The 19,702-nt window shown below is 39.7% G+C and overlaps 2 protein-coding genes across 3 annotated transcripts; one reads left to right on the top strand and one right to left on the bottom strand.

Moving 5' to 3' along the window:
• The first annotated feature begins 160 nt into the window (after window positions 1-160).
• On the top strand, window positions 161-12,932 carry jak3 (Janus kinase 3 (a protein tyrosine kinase, leukocyte)). The gene is made up of 25 exons (XM_088313134.1): window positions 161-233; window positions 388-543; window positions 1,351-1,585; window positions 1,674-1,791; window positions 2,794-2,911; window positions 3,751-3,896; window positions 3,972-4,275; window positions 4,452-4,568; window positions 4,650-4,807; window positions 4,875-4,986; window positions 5,076-5,256; window positions 5,398-5,522; window positions 5,606-5,737; window positions 5,849-5,936; window positions 6,203-6,327; window positions 6,403-6,541; window positions 6,733-6,884; window positions 8,031-8,181; window positions 8,309-8,430; window positions 9,017-9,206; window positions 9,373-9,497; window positions 10,258-10,430; window positions 10,781-10,898; window positions 10,976-11,089; window positions 11,989-12,932. The coding sequence occupies exons 3-25, from the start codon at window positions 1,387-1,389 to the stop codon at window positions 12,091-12,093; spliced, it is 3,312 nt and encodes a 1,103-aa protein (XP_088169260.1). The 5' UTR covers window positions 161-233; window positions 388-543; window positions 1,351-1,386; the 3' UTR covers window positions 12,094-12,932.
• Window positions 12,933-14,890: 1,958 nt separating this feature from the next.
• On the bottom strand, window positions 14,891-19,626 carry LOC148324248 (N-acetyllactosaminide beta-1,3-N-acetylglucosaminyltransferase 3-like). 2 transcript variants are annotated; one of them, XM_088312782.1, is made up of 3 exons: window positions 19,538-19,626; window positions 18,835-18,943; window positions 14,891-17,560 (listed from the first exon to the last, which is right to left on the bottom strand). In XM_088312782.1, the coding sequence occupies exon 3, from the start codon at window positions 17,548-17,550 to the stop codon at window positions 16,390-16,392; it is 1,161 nt and encodes a 386-aa protein (XP_088168908.1). In that variant the 5' UTR covers window positions 17,551-17,560; window positions 18,835-18,943; window positions 19,538-19,626; the 3' UTR covers window positions 14,891-16,389. The 2 variants fall into 2 exon arrangements, with proteins under 2 accessions (XP_088168908.1, XP_088168907.1); XM_088312781.1 differs by having other exon boundaries at window positions 14,891-17,563.
• Window positions 19,627-19,702: the final 76 nt, after the last annotated feature.

A 19,702-nucleotide genomic window follows, 5' to 3' on the forward strand; every position in this document is an offset into this window, starting at 1 on the left:
AGCATCAAGCACATGGTTCCCGACTGCCATACAAGAAGATACAGTATAGGATAGCAATGAAGAACAAACCGAATGAGAAATGGGACAGGAAATAAGCTTTTAAATGCAACTACTGATGTTTGCAGTTCAAACCACGTGGTTGTTTTTGTGACAGGAAACTGCTGAGAACGTCTGTGCTCAACAGGGAAACCACAGTGCTTGGTTGCTTCTGTTTTCCTGTAACATTGGCGACAGTAAGTTCATTTCCGCATAGAAGTCAATATAATAACACTTATACATGAATAGAATCAGAATTACAACATTAATCCAGAGGAGATTACGATAGAATCAGCATATAAGAAAGGAAGAATTACCTTTTGAAAGTTTTACAATTTCTTATTTTAACAGATAGAGAAATGAAAACGAACAAGTGACCGCGCCACATCTGCTCATCTAAAACAGGAAACCTGTCAAAGACTTGCTGCAGACACACACAAGCAAATAACGAGAAGAAATCCCTGCACAAATTATCGAGCATAGGACTACGAGTTTACAGATGTGAAGGTAAAAAAAAAAAAAAAAGCTTTGTTGATATTTGATCCTAAAGTGTTTTTGTGTTTTAGTTTTATTTGATTAAAAACAGAGATAGTGTGCTTATTTAACACCTAGATCTTATTTATTGATAAAAGGCTTTTGGATTTTGGTTCACAGTATTTAAAAAATGTAAATATTAGTATGCTTGCATGTTATGCGTGTGTATTAGGTCAATAGATTTTCATGTGGACGAAATCATATTTATTGGGTTAAATAGCTGGAAAATATTTCTAAATCAGTTTATGAAGCGCTAGGAATTAAAAACATAACAGTAACCCATGCACTGTATAAACTGTAAAAACTATTTCAAGGATATTGTTTCTAAAAAAAAAAAACACCTTGAAAATGTTTTCTCTATTCATTAACAAGTCCATGTTCATGGCATTGCATGAACATCAAGACTCAACTAAACCAAACTAATTTGAGAAGTTGTTCATTAGAGTTGAATGGATTTTTTTTTTAATATCACAGGAAGGATTTATTTTCACATAACTGTAGGCAGAACTGGCATTCTGGGATGACCCAAATGGTCAGGCTACAAGGAAGTGGTCCTTCAACAATCTCTTTTCTGTCTGTCCTTTTCCTCTCCCCCCCACACATTCTTACCTTGTGCCCATCCCCTCCGTTTTCAGCCACAAATCAGGACTACAGCCACGTAAATGCCGGAAATAATCATATTTCAATGATTTCCAACAGAAAAGAAAGCTATGAAGTAGCTTTTGAAACGTTGTGACGTCTCTCTGTGTCCACTCCTTTCTCCACAAATGCATCCTGTAGATCTTCAGTGAGTTGATTTGATTCTCAGAACCATCCATGGATGTCAGCGAGGAGGAATTTACTCCTCTAATGATCAGAGACCGTGGAGGCAGCCAGAGGTCCAGTTCGAGCACTGGTTCCAGTCTGCAAGTACACCTGTACTTCTTCCCTCCCACTAAAGATGCAATGACAATACACATATCATCTGGCCAAGTCTCTGCCGAAGACGTTTGCATCCAAGCTGCAAAACGATGCGGTAAGAGGAAAATATTTTTGTGTCATTTTTTTTCCATCTTATAGCCATTTCTACAGTATATGCGGATGCATGTGTTTTATTTTTCAAGGAATCTTACCAGTTTACCAAAGTCTTTTTGGTTTGGCATCTGCGGATCTCTCATTCTGGTACCCTCCGTCACACATGTTCAACACGGAAGAAAACATCAAGGTCTACTTCAGAGTCAGGTTTGTGTATTCAGTTGCACAGTGATCACACAAGTGCTTCAGAGATCAGCAATAAAAACAAAAACTCACACGTGGGTGACATCCTCCAAAGAATGTTGTGTACCCTATTATAAATTATTTAGAATTCATGAGCAATTCTGAGACGGGTTATAACCTCACATCTTACACCTGTGTGTCAAATGTGCTTTGCGTGCTTCAACCTCCTCCATGAACTTAAAAAAAATGTTTTTTTTTATTTCAGCCATGTGAAACACTCATGTAAATCAAATTTAAAGGGAATGAGCGGAGCTGCTTCCCTTTGCTGTGAAACGGGTCGGCTGTGTTCATGCCCACAACAATATACACCGCCCGTTTCTAACGGTGTCTGCAAAAATTCCAAAACAAAGAAAACCACACTTACTGTATGTGCAATGCACGCTCTTAGACAGACTTGTGGTGCACATTATTTTCAAGTCCTCTAAACCAGAACATCTCGACTGTTAGTCACCACAAGCTAATGGTTTATTTTCCGGGACTAATGCTTTGGAAATGTTAGTTTTGCTTCTCTGAAGTTTGAGCTAGGAAATGTTCTGAGTTCAGCTAAACCAGAGAGCCAATTGTTTTCCATAAAATCTCATCATATCATGCACTTTGGAGACTTTTAAAACACCATTATGTGTTGTGGCCATGTGGTGTGATTAGGCATGTGTTCTCAATCAAGCCCGTGCGCATATAATTTTTTTTTTCCTTTTTCCTTCCAAAGATCGACTACAAGCATAGTGCCTCTATTTATCAAAAATAATCCTGATTTAAAAAAATAAATAAATAATCGTCACAACCATTCTGAATGCCACTCTGCAGTGTGGGCATACTGTGCTACCTTCCCACATCTCTGCTAAGTCCATTAACCAAAGACGTTATGCTGATAGTGACACGATACAACAGTGTTCCCATATAACGTAACTTTGTGTGACTTGTTTTTGTTCAATCGGAGGCTAAGCATATCATGTGATCCCTATACAGGTTTTTCTTTGGAAATTGGTATGGGCAGGGACCAAGAATGTCATACCGCTACAGTTTGACCAGAGACAGAATTAGTCCTGTGCTTGACTACTCAGTCATTGACTATCTCTTCGCCCAGGTAATATGTTATTTCATTTTTAAAACATTTTTAGCCTATGCTTGAGGCGCTTTCCAGTTCTAGCTTGAAGCTTGAAATGTGTGAAACCCCACTTTGGGTGCCTGTTTGTACATACAATAATTACGTGTCATTTGTAATGTTTAGACATTGTTTGCATTTTCATAGAAATAGCCGTGTGTGTTTTATTTACCCGTTGTATTTTTTTAGTTTTGTTGTGCTTTTTTTTTAGTGTCACAGTGGTTGTGGATCTATGACATGTTTAAACCACGGCCTCTAGCCAGTAGTAGATTGATAGATGAACTAGAAAAGGAGGACTAGGACTTGCATGGACAAAAGGCAGTGTAACAACACGACAAGAGACAACTAACATAGACACGGTCATTAACAATGAACTGACAGTAAACAGGGAACTAAATACAAATAAATTAACGATACAACGAGGAACACCTGGACAAGACACAAAGGGTTGGAGGGAGCTGATTGGTTAACACTCAAGAATGGGACGACAAGCACAGGTGGACACAATCAGTTGACAAGACAAAGGAACACAAGAAAAAAAAAATGAAACTAAAACCTAAGCCAAAATCAACAAACAGACCATGACACTTTGAATTCGTGGAGGGCAAGAATTGCAAATCACAATCTCAATGTTAAGAAAAAATTCCTTGCCAGCATTACTCCAAGACTCAAAGAGGCCTAATGTCATAAAATCAATATATTTGTTTTTCTATCAGGAATAACGGGATATGATAAAAAAAAAAAATAAAGTACGGTTTCACTTTGGAAATAACTTGCATGTATTTTTCATTGGTCTGTGACTGATTTCTTTGGCAATGTAGGTCCGAAGGGACTTCATCACCGGAGAAGCCGGAGTGGCTCCACCTTTGAGCTTTCAAGAAGAATGCCTCAGCCTGGCAGTACTGGACTTGTGGAGGATAGCAAAGGAGCAGCATCTGAGTGTCAGGGAGCTATGCAAGATCATCAGGTATTTGCACCCCCGCATTTATTCACTGGTTTAATTTGAAGGAAGCAAAAAATTGTATGTTCTCTTTACCCTCAGCTACAAATCTTGCCTTCCTGAGTCACACCGCCACGACATCCAGAAACGCAATCGCCTGGATCGCTATCGAATCAGGAATACTCTCAAGTGTTTCCTAAAGAAGCTCGGAAACATCTCTGTGGACGAGTATAGCCTAAAACTGAAGTACTTGGTTGAAATGGCTGGCATCGTTCCCAACTTGGGAAGTGAGGTGTACCACATAGACGCTGGATCTTCCCATTCCAGTGGAACGTTCACCCATGTGAAGGTCACTGGGGAAATTGGAATTCAAACCAGCAGAAGTTGTTATCCTGACGGTTCCTTGGTGAGCTCAAGATACGATACTTTTCTTGTGACCTGTGCCTATTACTGCCCAAACTACATAAACTGGTCTACGCCCAAGTGTTTAAAAAAACAAAAACATTGATGAATGACCAGAGACATATAATCTAACAGATGAGCTGATTAAAAAGAATAATCTCGAATCATCTTCCTCTGTAGGAGTGGCAGACTTTCTGTGATTTCCAGGACATCATTGCTATCAGTATGAAGCGGGTATCTCATGAGCAGGAAAACCGCAGGATGGTAACTGTGTTTCGTCATGATGACAGATACATGGTAAATCCGTTTTTTGGGGGGTGAATTGTGCCCAAAAAAACTGTAAAATATTAATACATTCCTCTTTGATTTGTACCAAAGGAAACCAATTTCCAGAGTCTGAAAGAAGCGCTCTCATTTGTGTCGCTTGTTGATGGTTACTTCAGACTGACCACAGACTCTAGCCACTACTTCTGTCCCGACACTGTGCCGGAAAGTATTGTAGAGGGTATCAAAAACAATTACCATGGCCCTATCACGTAAGTCCTTTAGACCGATAATTCACCTACTGTACCTAGGAAGAGTTTTCATGACATCTCCAATCAGGTCGGAGTTTGCAGTCGACAAGTTAAAAAAGTCCGGAGTTAAAGATGGAACGTTCCTCCTCCGGCAGAGTCCCAAAGATTTGGATCATTTTTTCCTCACCGTTTGTATTCAGGTAAATTGTGCTTTAACGACATACTCACTTAACAACCAACCTACCAACTACAGTGTATGACTGTAACTATGCCGTCTTTGTTTGTTAAGACACCGCTTGGACTTGATTATAAAGATTGTCTCATTGTCAAGAATGAGCAGTATCGTCTTCCTGGTGTCCCGAAGTTCTTTTCCAGTTTGAGAGAGCTCACCAGCTATTACCAGCAACACAAACTTCTGCTGGATAACGTACCTATCAAGCTCGGCCATTGCTGTCCACCCAAACCCAAAGGTTGTTTTCCCCTGAACCGAATATGCTATGCTTAGGATATGAAGAGCCGAAAATCTGTAAACATTAACAATCTCAAAACCTTCCAATTTTCAGCTTTTCCATGATATATAACAATCGATGTTTTCCCTGCTTCCTCTGTAGAGCTCACAAATCTCATCATCATACGCAACGGCATCTCTGTTGAGGTTCCAGGGTCTCTAACCCCTGAGAGGAAAAAGTTCAGCCATATCCAGTTCCACATGATCAAATATGAAGACCTAAAATGGGTAAGCTATTTTAGCAGTTGATAGCCCATAAACTCAAGTCCCTTATCTCTAGTTTGCTGAATCTTGATGATGCTACTTACCAGGGGGAGAGCCTAGGACGGGGATCCTTTACACGAGTTTTTAAAGGCTCCAAAACCGACGTTCGTGACGGGGAGAAACATGTGACCGATGTTCTCCTGAAAGAACTTGATGGTGGTCACAAGAACTGCTGGGAAGTGAGTTTAACATGATCAGAATAGAAATATTAATCGTTTAATTTCGTGAGCTCTTGATCCAGTTGCATAATTGCTAAGCGTGACATTCACTTTGTATTTTCTGCCATTCAGTCGTTTTTTGAAGCAGCCAGCATTATGAGTCAAATTTCACACAAACACCTCATCTTGGTTTATGGCATCAGCGTCTATGGAACAAAAAGTAAGTTGAAACCTAAATGCAGGTTCTTGTCCTTTGCAACATTTCACTCCATGCTACATACAAATGTGTGACTTGTAGGTTTTTCCAAATGTCTTCAAAAGGGGCTCACACTGTGATCTTATTGGTCGACATTGCTTTTGTCTTTTACTTCTGCCATAATACACATTTTGTCCTGACTTCGAATTACTGAAACCGTGTCCGGTTGTTTTGGATGAACATTTCTGACTTCTTGCTGCTATTAAACCAACCTGAACTGCTCTCTGCAGACGTAATGGTCCAAGAGTTGGTGAAGTATGGCGCCCTCGACCTTTACCTGAAGAGGGGGCAGTCTGTGTCAGTGAGCTGGAAACTTGACGTAGTGAAACAGCTTGCATGCGCCCTCAACTTTCTGGTGATTAGATTTTCAACGTGGATCACGACACACTTAAAAGCATGACCGTTTTCATGAAACGAAATGGTCTTGCAGGAAGAAAAGAACATTGTCCATGGAAATATCTGTGCAAAAAATCTCCTACTGGCCAGAGAAGGTGACACGTCTCAGGGCAGCTCTCCTTTTATCAAGCTAAGTGACCCTGGCATCAGCGTTGCAATGATAGGCAGAGATGGTGAGAAATTGCTATTATTTTCTTGTTGAGAAAAAGTAGACATACTACCAATGGTATGAGATATCCTTTATTGATGCCCAGTTGATAAGTTTGGGAAGGATGTAATCGTGCACATAGAATAGGAATGCTATAAATATTTCACAATAAAGTTGGCAACAGATTACGATTTTGTATTGACGTGATTATTTCAGTTATACTGGACAGAATTCCTTGGGTGGCTCCGGAGGTGTTGGAGGCTTCAGACAAGCTGACCATGGAGTGTGATAAATGGAGCTTTGGTGCCACAGTGTGGGAGATCTTTAACAATGGCAATGCGCCATTGCAAGATTGGGACCTTCAACAGGTAGTACACTTCATAGCCAAGATTAAGTAATAATAATAATAATAATAATAATAATAATAATAATAATAACAACACTTTGATTGGCTGCCAACAAGTCCAACCTGTACCTTAAACTAGTTGACCGGTACGTTTATTGGACACTCAGGATTCCCCCTAGTTGGGTTTGTGAGCGCAGATGGTTGCTTGTCTTTGTGTGCCCTGCGATTGGCTGGAATCCATTTGAGGGTGTACCCCGCCTACTGCCCGAAGACAGCTAGGATAGGCTCCCCCTCCTCCCTCGTGAGGAGAAGCGGCTGAGATAATGGATGGATGGATGCATTTAGCGTTAAAAAAAAGCATAATCTTTCAACTGGAATATTGATTAACATTTAATTTCTTAAAAAGTCATAACTTGTCACTTATCAAATAACCAAACCAAATCAATAACAAAAAACACTCATGCACAAAAAAATGCTTGTCGAATACTGTTTGCTTCCCCAAATCTGTCCACTCGATTAAATCCCAATTTTAACCTGACCACCAATAAGAACACTGCCCCTTGGTGGTTGGCGGTATAATAAGCAAAACATGCAAAGTGAATCATGGGGCTCCAAGGTTAAGATAAAATAGAATAATAAAATAATCTAAACATGAACGATCTTGACATGATGGAAATTTTCTTATTAAACGTGGGACGCAATTGGGCTAACTTCACCCTTTAACCCCAATCTGGTCATCAAATGTTTCACTAGTGGATTGTCTCATGATGTGATGAGCTGAGGTTGTCCTGATTCGAGTCTCGCAATCAGTGGCCACGTAGTTTGAAGCAGGGAAGTGTCAGGGAGAAGTTGAGGGGGAAAAAGAGAAAAATGCAGTCTAGCGGCAACAGGCTGTGGTGTTCTGCGGCAATATCTTCCACGGTCTGCAGGTGAGTGACAGTTCTTTGGTACACCTGGTCAGAAGGGTTTTTGAGCATGGCAGACGTGCACAGCCCAAACCAAGGAAAAGCAGTTCTTAGAAAAAAACGAGACTGCAAGAATTTCATTCACCAGAAGGAAACAATTACCCTTCTGATGATATGACAATAAACACGTTTGAATCTTGAATCTTACTGTATTATAAAACATGCTTGACTTGTATAAATCTTCAAAATGCTCTTGTTTGTAGAAGCAGCAGTTTTACGAGAGTTTCCATCAGCTGCCGCCTTCTCAGTGGACTGAGCTGGCTGAGCTGATCAGCCAGTGTATGAACTACGAGGCGGCCTTTCGACCTTCATGTCGCAGCCTCATCCGTGAGCTCAACAGTCTCATCACATCAGGTGCTGGTGACGTTTATATTCATCGTCAGGTGTCGGCCACGACACACATTGTGACACAGTAGCCCAAACGAGACACTTATGTCTATAAACTACCATGACTGATCGTTTTTATCTGCTTTCCTGTCAGACTATGTTATACTTCACGCCACTGAACCTGTCAACCCAGTGTGTCAAGCATCTAGTCCCACTTTACAGGATCAGACATTATTTGAGGACAGGCACCTCCGGTACATCTCCTTACTGGGAAAGGTACTGGACACATGAAACGACATAAGTCGGCTGCATACCGCAGAAATATGACTACGGGGCAGGGCACCTGACTTACTTTTTTTGTTGTTCGTGCAGTGGCCACTGACCCCTAATTTGAAATTTTAGGGCTGAGAGTGGAAAATTGAGTCGCACACAGTTAATTGATTCGTGAAGCAAATATTCACATTTTGTCTCATTTTCACTATATTTTTGAAATGTGGAGCAGATGTTTGTCAGTGTCAAACAATATTCAAGAATAATTATTTTTACAAATCTGCGAATTTACACACACATGCAGATCAAAGAAAAATTGACTCGCACTGAATAAAACTTTAAAATGACACCGCACCCACGACTCGAGAGCTGCAAAGTTTGGTGAGTTTTCGTTTATGTTTTAAAAATTGCGATTGAACGATCGTAAAATAGAAAAAAATATATAATAATTTCTAGAAAAACAAGAGGGACCTCACAGCTGCTCGGGCTCTAAATATGAATAATTTTAGGTATGAGTAATTTTGGCCTTAACTTTCTATGCTTTGTAGAGATAACTACTGATGAAGTTAATCACCCCCCCCCCGCCCCTCAGGGAAATTTTGGGCGAGTCGAACTGTGTCGTTATGACCCACTGGGAGATGACACAGGCGAGCTGGTTGCTGTAAAGAAGCTCCAACCCAATAAGCAATCAACCTTGGAGGACTTTCGTAGGGAGATCACAACCCTCAGCATGATGTGCTGCGACTTCATCGTCAAGTACCGAGGCGTCTGCTACAGCATGGGTAATGCAAAGCAAGTTGTTTGGCTTGCTCCAAGCTTGCAAATTCTGACAAGGGATTTTATTTATTGTCTTTTTGGCATGATATGATTTGGTTCGGAACTTTGTGATTTAGAGTGCTTGGAGCATTATATGAAAAAAAAAATGGAAACCTCGAATTGTGTTTTCAGGGCGGCTCAACATGAGTTTGGTGATGGAATATTTACCACATGGAAGTCTTATTGTGTACTCAGAAAACAACAGACACAACATCAATACCAGGCGCATGCTACTCTTTGCTTCACAGATCTGTAAAGTAAGACTTTAATATATAAGATGACACACAGTTTCCATCACAAGGTGTGTGTGATTATCATGTTGACGATGGCTGCGATCAATGAATAAGTGAAAAATGTTCACTGTTTGGACACTTACATTTCTAAATGACTTCATGATCGAAGTCTTCCAGCTACGATTAAATGGGAACATAAATTCTGTTTCCATGCCAGTGTTTGAAGACTAATGCTTCTTTGAGGTAATCTGACACAGTGGATGACTGCGAGGATGTTGCTCAACTTCCCGTAACTGATATTGTGCATCTTTTCATCACACAATAGTTGCGACAAAATTAACAGTGCCTCTGCTGGTGGGAGTCCAGTAGTGCACTTCATTTTGACCCAATTGCTTCAAGACTTGATTAATCAACACTGAATTCCACCACTGGATTAGTTAAATGCTTACTAATCAATTAACCTCTTATTATACCTATTTTAAATATATGTAGAATATTTTGGCTTCATCACGGCTCAATCTCACTAATTTCCGACAGTATGGTTTAGTAAAGCCTCATTCACGATCCAGGATGTGTCGGCCTGATGGTAAATAGTTGTGACCGCTTTGGAAATAGTATGTGCAGTATCCTGGCAGTGTGAAACAGTGTCATGATTTTTACAAAAAAGAGGAGCATAAAGTCAAAATGAGTTTTTCTGATTTGTGAGGCAGTGACCGAAGCACCTGGAGTATGTCTTTAAATCAAGTTACAGTATGTCCTATGTGGCAATTATGTTTGCTTCAAGGGCATGGCCTACCTGCAGACATTACGCTATGTGCACCGAGACCTAGCTGCCAGAAATATTCTTGTGGCGAGTGAGTCATTGGTGAAAATTGCTGATTTTGGACTGACCAAGATTGTTCCTTTGGACAAAGAGTACTACCGGGTCAAACAGCCTGGAGAGAGCCCCATCTTCTGGTAGGTTTCTTTGTTTTTCAAAAGATGAAGTGAGGACAGTTAGGTTACTTTTGTTGATTCCATCAAAATATGAATATGAGACAAGATGTTAACATTCAGTTTTCAAGGTTTATGTTCAAGACTGTGATGCTGAGAGAGTGAGCGATTGTCAATTTTCAGAAAAAAAAAAATCCTAAAAATATATTGCTGTATTATTCTAAAATCCTGGTGTACTAGCGAAAAAAATGAGGGGAAATTTGGAATCAGTGCAAAAAAAAATTGAAGGTTGATTTGCGTCTCTGATTGCGTAAAAACAAATTGTAAAAAAGAAAAAAATGTTGACCAATATTATACATCTTTGTTCAATGCAGGTATGCCCCAGAATCCATCAATGAGTTCAGATTTTCCCAAAAGTCAGATGTGTGGAGTTTTGGCATTGTTCTTCATGAGCTCTTTTCCTATTGCGATATGAACTCCAGCCCCAAAAAGGTGGGCCACTCCACTCGTTATCGACCTAACCGATATCAAACCACGCATGGCTAATTGTTCATTCATGCTTGTTTCAGATTTTTATGCAGAAGATTGGAAGCAATGTGCATGGACTATCCATTTCAATGCATCTGCTATGTATCCTCAAGGACAACTGGAGGTTGCCTCCCCCTCCAAACTGCCCACCCAAGGTAAATTCATTTTGCATACGTACCTTCAAATTCCCCAAATTAACCTTATGTTGACTGAAGGTGTTTTGTTCAATCTATTTTCTAATCTTATTTTATTTCTATTTAGATTTACCGGTCTATCTATCTTATTTTGGGCGATAAAACTATGATGATTTGCTTAATTTTAGGTTTGAGCTCACTTTTAGATTAACCCAATTCACATTCTCAAATTTGTAGATATACTTCAAATTGAGTGTAGAACCCCTTTAAAGTTCACAATATCCAATTCAATAACATTGGTATATGCAAAGCAACAGGACAATCTTTTGAATGTCCAGCCATAATGTGTGTTAGGTAGCACACACTGCGCTTTCAAAGTTCAATCAATACAAAGGAAGCAAAAAAAAAAAAAACAGAAAATCCAATTCCATCGCTATCATCACACCCTTCCTTGGGTAAAGATAAAAAAATCAAGGGGATAGGAGCGCTTTGAAAAACTTTCTTATCAACTCAGATCCACCTTTACCATCAGGCATATCCAGCTTTACCCACACAGTCGGATGCAAAATTTAATTTTGCCGGGCATTACATCAGATGTGTGTCGGAATTTTTTGCCTAGTTTGTGCCTCATGAATACATATTGCATCGCGAAACAGGAAAACGCCAAGACAACCGTCAGGTGTGTAATAGAAAATGCCCTCAGTCTGCCAGAACGCCCAACATGGCGCCCAGCGGTCTGACAAATTTCCAAACATGGTAAACTAGGCTTGCCGTGGATTGAAAATGGAGCTGCCGAGCACATACACAACTGTCTACGAAAAGAGAGATAAATGCCTTTGATTGACCAAAATCTTTTTTTACTGCCAATTTCTATGTATCTGCATACAATCTCCCTGAAAATCTTGTCACTTTCACACCAGGTTTATGGATTGATGCGGCAGTGCTGGGTTTACAACTTTGAGGACAGACCGTGTTTTTCCAGCCTAGAGGAGCAAATTGAAATCATCATGCAAGAAGAGGCTTAGAGGATGACAGCCAGAACCTCTCGCACTGCTTCGAAAAATGGCAACACACCATGTTTGCAGCTGCTGAGCTAGCGTTAAGATTCCCCGCACACGGTTTGCAGCAAGATCTTGAACCAGGGGTGTCAAACTCATTTTTGTCGCATGCCACATAGTTACGATTTCCCACCGAAGGTCATTATGACTGTGAAACCATACAGATGTTTAATCTCATATTATTTACATATCGCTGCCGTCGGGCAGAATCCAAAATCGTCGCTTTTGAGGAGACCCCAAAAACAGCATGTTTGTTCAACCATGAACATTATAATACCAAGATTTTTTTCAACACTTGAGATTGGTCAACAATTTGTCAAAATAACGCGTGTGGACTCACCATTAATATAGATGTGTGGGGGGAAAAAAATGAAAATTGTGACAGAGAAGGTTTCAGCCAAACGCCAGCGATATACACAACAAGTGATGGAGAACTAGTTTTGAAATCAGACATGAAGGATAATAATTTGGTCAACTATTGTTCAAGTTATTGTAAAAAGGGGCTTGCTAGCAAAAACAATGTCTTTAAATTTTTCGATAAACCTTTAGCAGGAATCATGGAAATTGACGGACAAGAATTAGTTTGCTTCCACGGGCCACATAAAATGAAATGGCAGGTTGGATCTGACCCTCGGTCCTTGAGTACAACACCCATGATCTAAGCGGTTAAAACACACACACACATACACACACACACACATTGAAGTAAAATGCGTCAGTAATCTTGTCTTTCCCTTTTTTTGTACTGGAGTGTTTAGATTTTGAGGACTGCTGCTGTGTCTCAATAAAGTCATTTTAAGAAGACATGATTGGAATTTTGTTAAATTGGCTTTAGGGCGCATGAATAACAGTTGGAAACGGCTGATTTTAATCACCTGTGGGCCTTCAAGTGCATCCAAACTGGATAGTGAGAACGCAACAGACATAGTGGAGAGGTAGATGGAGAGAAAAGAACACACTTAGACTTTGCTTTAAAAACTCTTATCAACACAATTCTTGAGTTTATTTTTTTTTTTTAAATGCCTCATAGTCGCAATCCCGCCTCCGTTGTTAAGTCATCTGCGTGTTTTGGATACAGTGGTATTTAGTGCTGCACTGTAATACTCCAATCTGATTGGACAAAAACTCTAAAACAGTGGTTGTTTTTACATCAAGGACCACCTCACGAAATAACATAGCCAAATAATTCAATTAAAATGCATTGCACAATAAAGTTAAGTTAGAAAATAAGTACCTAAATACGTTAGAAAACAATCAGTTCTAAAAGATTAAATTCAAATATATTGTGCGCGGAAGGGGCAGCATAGTGGATGACTGGTTAGCACGATGGCCTCACAGTACAGAGGTCGCGAGATCGATTCCGGCTCCAGCCTTCCTGTGTGGAGTTTGCATATTCTCCCTACGCGTGTGTTTTTTTTTCCGGGTACTCCGGTTTCCTCCCACATTCCAAAAACATGCATGGGAGGTTGATTGGACACTATAAATTACCCCTAGGTGTGAAGAAGATAGCTGGGATAGGCTCCAGCACCCCCTGCGACCCTTGTGAGGAGTAGCGGTAGAGGTAATGGATGGATGGATGAGCTTAAAAGCTAAAAATGCAACTAACTGTCCATAGGGAGTGAGTCTTCCACATATACCACTAGAGGGAACTAGCGTAACACTGTTTTCGTGTTCATGTACGCGTACGTGTGTGAAATTCCGACAGAATCAGAATCAGAATGCCCTTTATTTTCACTGTACTCAGTGTACAACGAGATTGGAGAGCTCCTATCTCCAATGCAATTATAATAAATTATTTAATTAAATATATCAATGAAATTAAATTAAAGATGAAATAATAAATAAATATAAATTACATTTTTTTAGAAAAAGCATTTTTAGGCAGCAGCAAAGACATCAAGCAAGCAATGCACACTCAACTCAGGTTGTTTTTCCATAAAATATTCACAAGGAATCCGTGATGTTGATCACTTACAAAGGTATTTTGTTACAGTTGCTTGTCATAGAGGTTTTTCAGTTTATTGTGGGGAAAGATTACATCACTACATCACACGCCCTTTTTTTATTATAAACCAGAGTCCCACTCATATTTATGTATAAATAAGAAAATGAAGACATTTTATGTGAAATCAAAAGTAAATAGATATATACTATGGCTACATACAGTGTTAACAAATTAAACAACCCCCCTTTTTTGCCACAGGAGTTAGTCTGGCTAACTTTTTCTATATCATTGGCTTACCCATGGTATGGTTTTGCTTAACCCCCCAAAATGATGACTTAATAGTCTTTCTGATTTTTTTTTAACTCAACTGGCGATTGTAGGGATTTGAAAGATGAAATGCACAGAACACAGTATGAAATTAATTCTATTTAATAATCATCAGATTTAAATAGATATTTTCATACAACTGGGTGGAGCAAAAGAAATGGCAGATTAAGTGCAACTGTGACTACTGCCTGCAGAGTCCTAATGATAGGCAAGAGAAAAAAAAAAAAAAAAACACAAAAAAACACGATACAGAGAGTGCAGTGCCCTGTTCCCATTGCAGTTCGCAGTGAAGAACATTACGAATCCCATCATCTTAAATCACAGTAGATCAGAACATAAATCCTTAGACACCCCTGAGATATTATCTAAACTTACTTTTACAAAATTATACATTGTCTTAATTCAAAATAACATGTCAGTACCAGTATATGTATATATATATGTATATATATATATATATAAATATATATATATATATATATATATATACACACGGAAATTCCCTCACATACTATTTAATAGCAAAACAATCCAGGATGATACGATGCATGGTCAGCATATGGACATTCACTTAGTAACAACAAGAACACAAAAAGATGCTTAGCATATTGTCAGGAAGGAAGAAAATCAAACAACAATCCGTTGCTGCGCGGTGACATGATTAATAAATTGGTCTAACATTTATTCAAAACAACCACCAAAATCCACAACAGATTAGATGTGAAAGAAAGTTATGTAAACACATTCCTGCAGCTTCTGATTTTTGGACCACACCCAATATTAACTCTAGATGTAAAATTTTCAGTTCTATTTGATAGATCAAAATAGTACGATGCTTTTCATCCCATCACTTCAGGAAACTTTCGATGTCACAGTGATTGTCTAGTAATCGCTCATGTGCAACAAGGAAATCGCGATTGAGTTTTAACTTTGTTTGAATTTGCACACAACGTTAATGTCTTTGCAGTTTAATTGTAGTTGTTGAACGCTGAATTGCACAGTTCCAGACAGAAACAAAGCCACTCCAGTGAACAGAAGAAGCAGTATCGAAGGGCACTTAAACTAAAACTTGTACCGGAAAACAACTGCATTAAATAAATAACGAATTGGCTGCATCTGAGGAGTTGATGATTAACAAGTTCAGAGGATCTCACTTATTTGTTGGTGACAAACTAATGGTTGTCTTTTGGAATACAGTACACAGAAAGGTGAAACACTCAAACTAATTAGTGTGGCTGATTGATTGTGGGTGGGCAAGTATGGCCAACAGGCCACATACATGCTTTGTTCTTTAAACTGCCCTGCCAAGCATTTACTAGTGATGGGAAAATGAAGCTTCAAATTTGCTTCATGAACCAGTTGTTGTATTTTTGAGTCCTGTAGATGGCACTGTTGGTTTAAATGAAGGGTTTAAAAAATGGCCAGTCAGTTTGCTTTCAGCCCAATGTTGAACAGAGAGTGACATCTACTGGAGTCCAAAAGAACTACAACTGGTTCATGAAGCCGATTTGAAGCTTCATTTACCCATCACTAGCATTTACATCAAGAGCCCTGTAATTGTTATTTTTTGTCATCTAAAATAGGTCGAGTAAAAATGTTTGATTTTTTTTTATTTATTTGTTGTCTTTTTTATGCACTACCATAAATAAATAAAAAACATCAGTGTAATAAAAACATTTTTCTTTAAAGAAACCATACAAATGTCATATGCATATTTTCTCTTGTTTTTTCCTCAGGTTTTTAGTGAAGCAATGATTCAAGCTTATGTCGTTGAACATTTCACACATTTAAATAAGTGCTCCAAACATTTTTCTAGAGAACAAGTTGACCTGATTTTTCCGGTAACAACTGCTCGACCACACAAGACCGACGGCCTAGCCAGGTTATTACCAGTCAGCGTCACCAAAATGCAAAGCTCAGCTCACGCCATGAAGACGCCGAGGATCTTATCTGTGCTGCACTAGAATCCAGCAAACGAGAGCAATTTGCTTTCACCTGAGAGCCGCAGTTGACTGAAGCTGCTTCCCAGATTGAGCGCATTTGAGAGCAGGGTCGTGTATTCTATGCCACATGAGGTACAGCTGAGCTGGGAGGAAGCGGTGAACCAGCAGCATATCTTTATAGTAGCAAGGGTCGTGTGGGTCTATATTCCTGCCGTGGATGTGCAGTCCTGATGTCTTCACCCCCATGTGCGAGTTTGGTGCGAGCCCCGCTTTAGCCAGACACATCCCAAAGTAAACATCATCGATAGGAAGAATGGTAATGGAACGGGACATCTTGCGTATGACTAAAGCTGTGTAGCATGACAACAAGAAGCCACCGCCCCCACAGTAAGGGGGGTATGAGTTTGACTCATGCACCTGAACTGGGACGTAATACTTGCTCCCAGGTGACCTAATGGGCCCTACATTCTGGATCAGATGCCCGGTGAAGAGGTGTTTGCGTCCATCGTTGCCTTTAAGACTCTGGAGGAACTCCACCATATTGCCTGCGTTAACAAAAACGTCATCGTCACCGTTGAACAAAAAGCGAGCGTTCCGACAGTTTCTTTCCAACCAGTCCAGGAAAAGGACTTGCTTCAAGGTGAGGTTATAGAAGGAGTCCGTAAAGTCCCACTGGAGAATGTCTTTGTATTCGCGCTGCTCAGCTTCGAGGAGTTTGTTCAGCCTCATCTTCTCAAAGCCTTGATTCGTCGTACCCGAGAGGAAGACCCTTCGGACCGAAACCCCGTTGTATAATTGCTCCTGCGCCCAAGTCTTGCGGAGCACCTCTCGCCGCTCGTAGTTCGCAGGAGAGCTTTTAATGACCAGTAGGAGGAATACGTCCGCCGACAGGTCAACTCCGCCACATTTATCGGGAACGTCCAGTATTATGGGGAAGTGGCGACAGTGGCGATGGTACAGAAAGTCTTGAATAGAATTCGGAAGAGTGGCAAAATCTGACATTTGGGCTACAGACATGTTTTGATGACAAACTGTGCTCGTCCAAAAGGTTTTGGACTGGATGACCGGTTCTGCAACGCCATTGTGATTCATGTTCGTGCTCGCTTGGAGGCGAATGTTCTTTTGATCAGAAAAATCCATGAGGAGAGGGATGAGCAACACATTTAGAACGCCAAGCAGCACGCATATCCCAAATTTCAAGCGTGTCATCCTCAGAACTCTGCTGAGAAAAAAAAAAAAACACATGACACAATTTATTTACACTCATAATTAAATGTGAGCAATCAGTCTCCGTGGTATCTGTCCTTCTCGTCTATGTACTAAAATAAACTCATTAGCTGATCAACCGCTGGGTATTTTTACAATGAAATCCCTTTTAGTCAGAGTTCCAAACAATCAAACGTTAACCCAATCACATTTTCCCTTTGAAATTGTATCGCATTTTACATACAATATACAGTAGGTTGAGCTAATACAATAAAATACAACTTTATTTATATAGCGCATTTCACAACAGCTGGAGCTGTGACAAAGCGCTTTCCATATGTTGTAATAAAAATTTGCAGGGAATTAGAACACCAACTTAAACACATAAATCACTAGCTAAACATCCAATTATTGTTCTGTTCTCACGCATACGCTGCTGACAAACTCTAAACTTAAAGGGCATAGTGACTCAGTCCGGGAAATGTTCGCCTGACTTCTGTGTGGGTCGCGTGGTTTCAGTTTCCATTAAGTGAGAGTGTGAATGGTTGTCTGTCTCTACATGTGCTCTGTGAATGACTGTGGTGATCGGCCCAGGTGGGTGTAGTTCAATCAAAATCAGTTGGGATAAGGTCCAGCTCCTGTGGCCTTGAGCAAAAAAAAAAAATAAAAATAATAAAATGGATGGATGGATGTTGAACCAGCCAATCCTGACCTCATTTTTTAATTTTGACAATATAACTAAAGTGCGTGTTTGTGTAATTTGGAGGGCACCTTGCTTACAATGCTCATGTTGACCACTGTTGACCACAATGAGTTCTAAAATTTGACAGAGGTGCAAGACCTGGAGCAGATGGATGGAGTGTTTTGGTAACCTCACCTCATCGGAGAAAAAAAATACATTTAATTTAGAATGAAAATGAACAAAAGCATTACAACAAAATAAATGTCTTTGAACAACCACAGTATTTAGAAAATAAAACAAAACAACAGCAATTCGAATGAATTTGGAATTGACAAAAAAATCTAGTAAAAGATATTTTATCATTCTGATTGCTGCAGTATAGGCCAAAGAGAGGCAATGGAGCCAATTCAAGGATGAATATGGTGCTTAATTGACATAAAAATGTTCACCAAAAAGCAATACAATACAATACAACTTTATTTATATTGCGCATTTCGCAACAGCTGAGGCTGTATATCAAAGCGCTTTCCATGTGGTGTTAGAGGAATTAGCAGGAAATTAAAACACAAATAGTAACTTGTTGGTTTATTCGCAGTTTTGCTCACCAGACTCGCAGTACGTTGTGGCTTCTTTCAGATGGTAAAGTCCCAGTATTGATGTTTTTCTCCTGGCTTCAGTGGAATTCTGGGCCCATAAACTCTTGGCGCAGTGATTCTACGCAGAAATACAGTAGCATTACATTTGTTGCTATCATCCTTGTTAATAAATGAGAATGTATAGTCAATATGTAGATATGGTAGGAAATTTGAGGACATGACGATATCTGTTCTGCAACTCCACAGGATATGATAACCCACCCCAAAAAAACTGTCACGCAGCCACCAAAAAAAACAAACTTCAATTTCAAGCCACAAACAGCACTTTAGGCACCGATATGACACTTTATTACGGAAGAGGATTTGTACGGAAATTGACTTATTTGATATTTTATTGTAAAACGTGTCAACTTTCTCTCCAAATCGACCGCGATCGTCCTCAATTACAGTTTTTTCCCTTGTTACTCGAGGTATCTCGATAATTTAAGGTCATTTTTAATATGGAACAAGTTTCTTCGAAATTGGAGCCACTACAAATTTTCCTTTAAACACCGACATTCAAACAGACCATTAGTGTCGCCGTTATAAAAATAAAAATAAATAAATACATAAAAAACGGAGCGTTATCAATAGCTTCCGCTATTCGAATATTTTTAACAGGGGCCCATAATAAATAGTAATATGTTACAAAGAAATGCACGAGTGTACTTACATTGAGGGTGCTTCCTCGGCGCGGACGTATACGGTTTGTTTGTGCGCGCGCGTGCGCGTGTGTTAAAGTACAGCCACTTCACAGTCACCCTTTGAAAGGGTGGGGCCAGATGACTGTCGACCACACTGTAAAAAATGGGGAGCGATATTAACTTGAACAAAATCT

The sequence above is a fragment of the Idiotropiscis lumnitzeri genome, chromosome 13 (assembly GCF_059441095.1).
Source record: "Idiotropiscis lumnitzeri isolate Australia: NSW breed Sydney's pygmy pipehorse chromosome 13, RoL_Ilum_1.0, whole genome shotgun sequence".
NCBI lineage: Eukaryota > Metazoa > Chordata > Actinopteri > Syngnathiformes > Syngnathidae > Idiotropiscis > Idiotropiscis lumnitzeri.

What these genes read in the sequence shown, in the direction of transcription:
- LOC148324248 (XM_088312782.1), bottom strand. Translation starts at nt 17,550, where the DNA reads ATGACACGCTTGAAATTTGGGATATGCGTGCTGCTTGGCGTTCTAAAT.
- jak3 (XM_088313134.1), top strand. Translation starts at nt 1,387, where the DNA reads ATGGATGTCAGCGAGGAGGAATTTACTCCTCTAATGATCAGAGACCGT. An exon ending in GTCATGATGACAGATACATG is followed by an intron (nt 4,569 to 4,649) that starts GTAAATCCGTTT and finishes TTTGTACCAAAG; the next exon opens with GAAACCAATTTCCAGAGTCT. An exon ending in TGCAATGATAGGCAGAGATG is followed by an intron (nt 6,542 to 6,732) that starts GTGAGAAATTGC and finishes TGATTATTTCAG; the next exon opens with TTATACTGGACAGAATTCCT.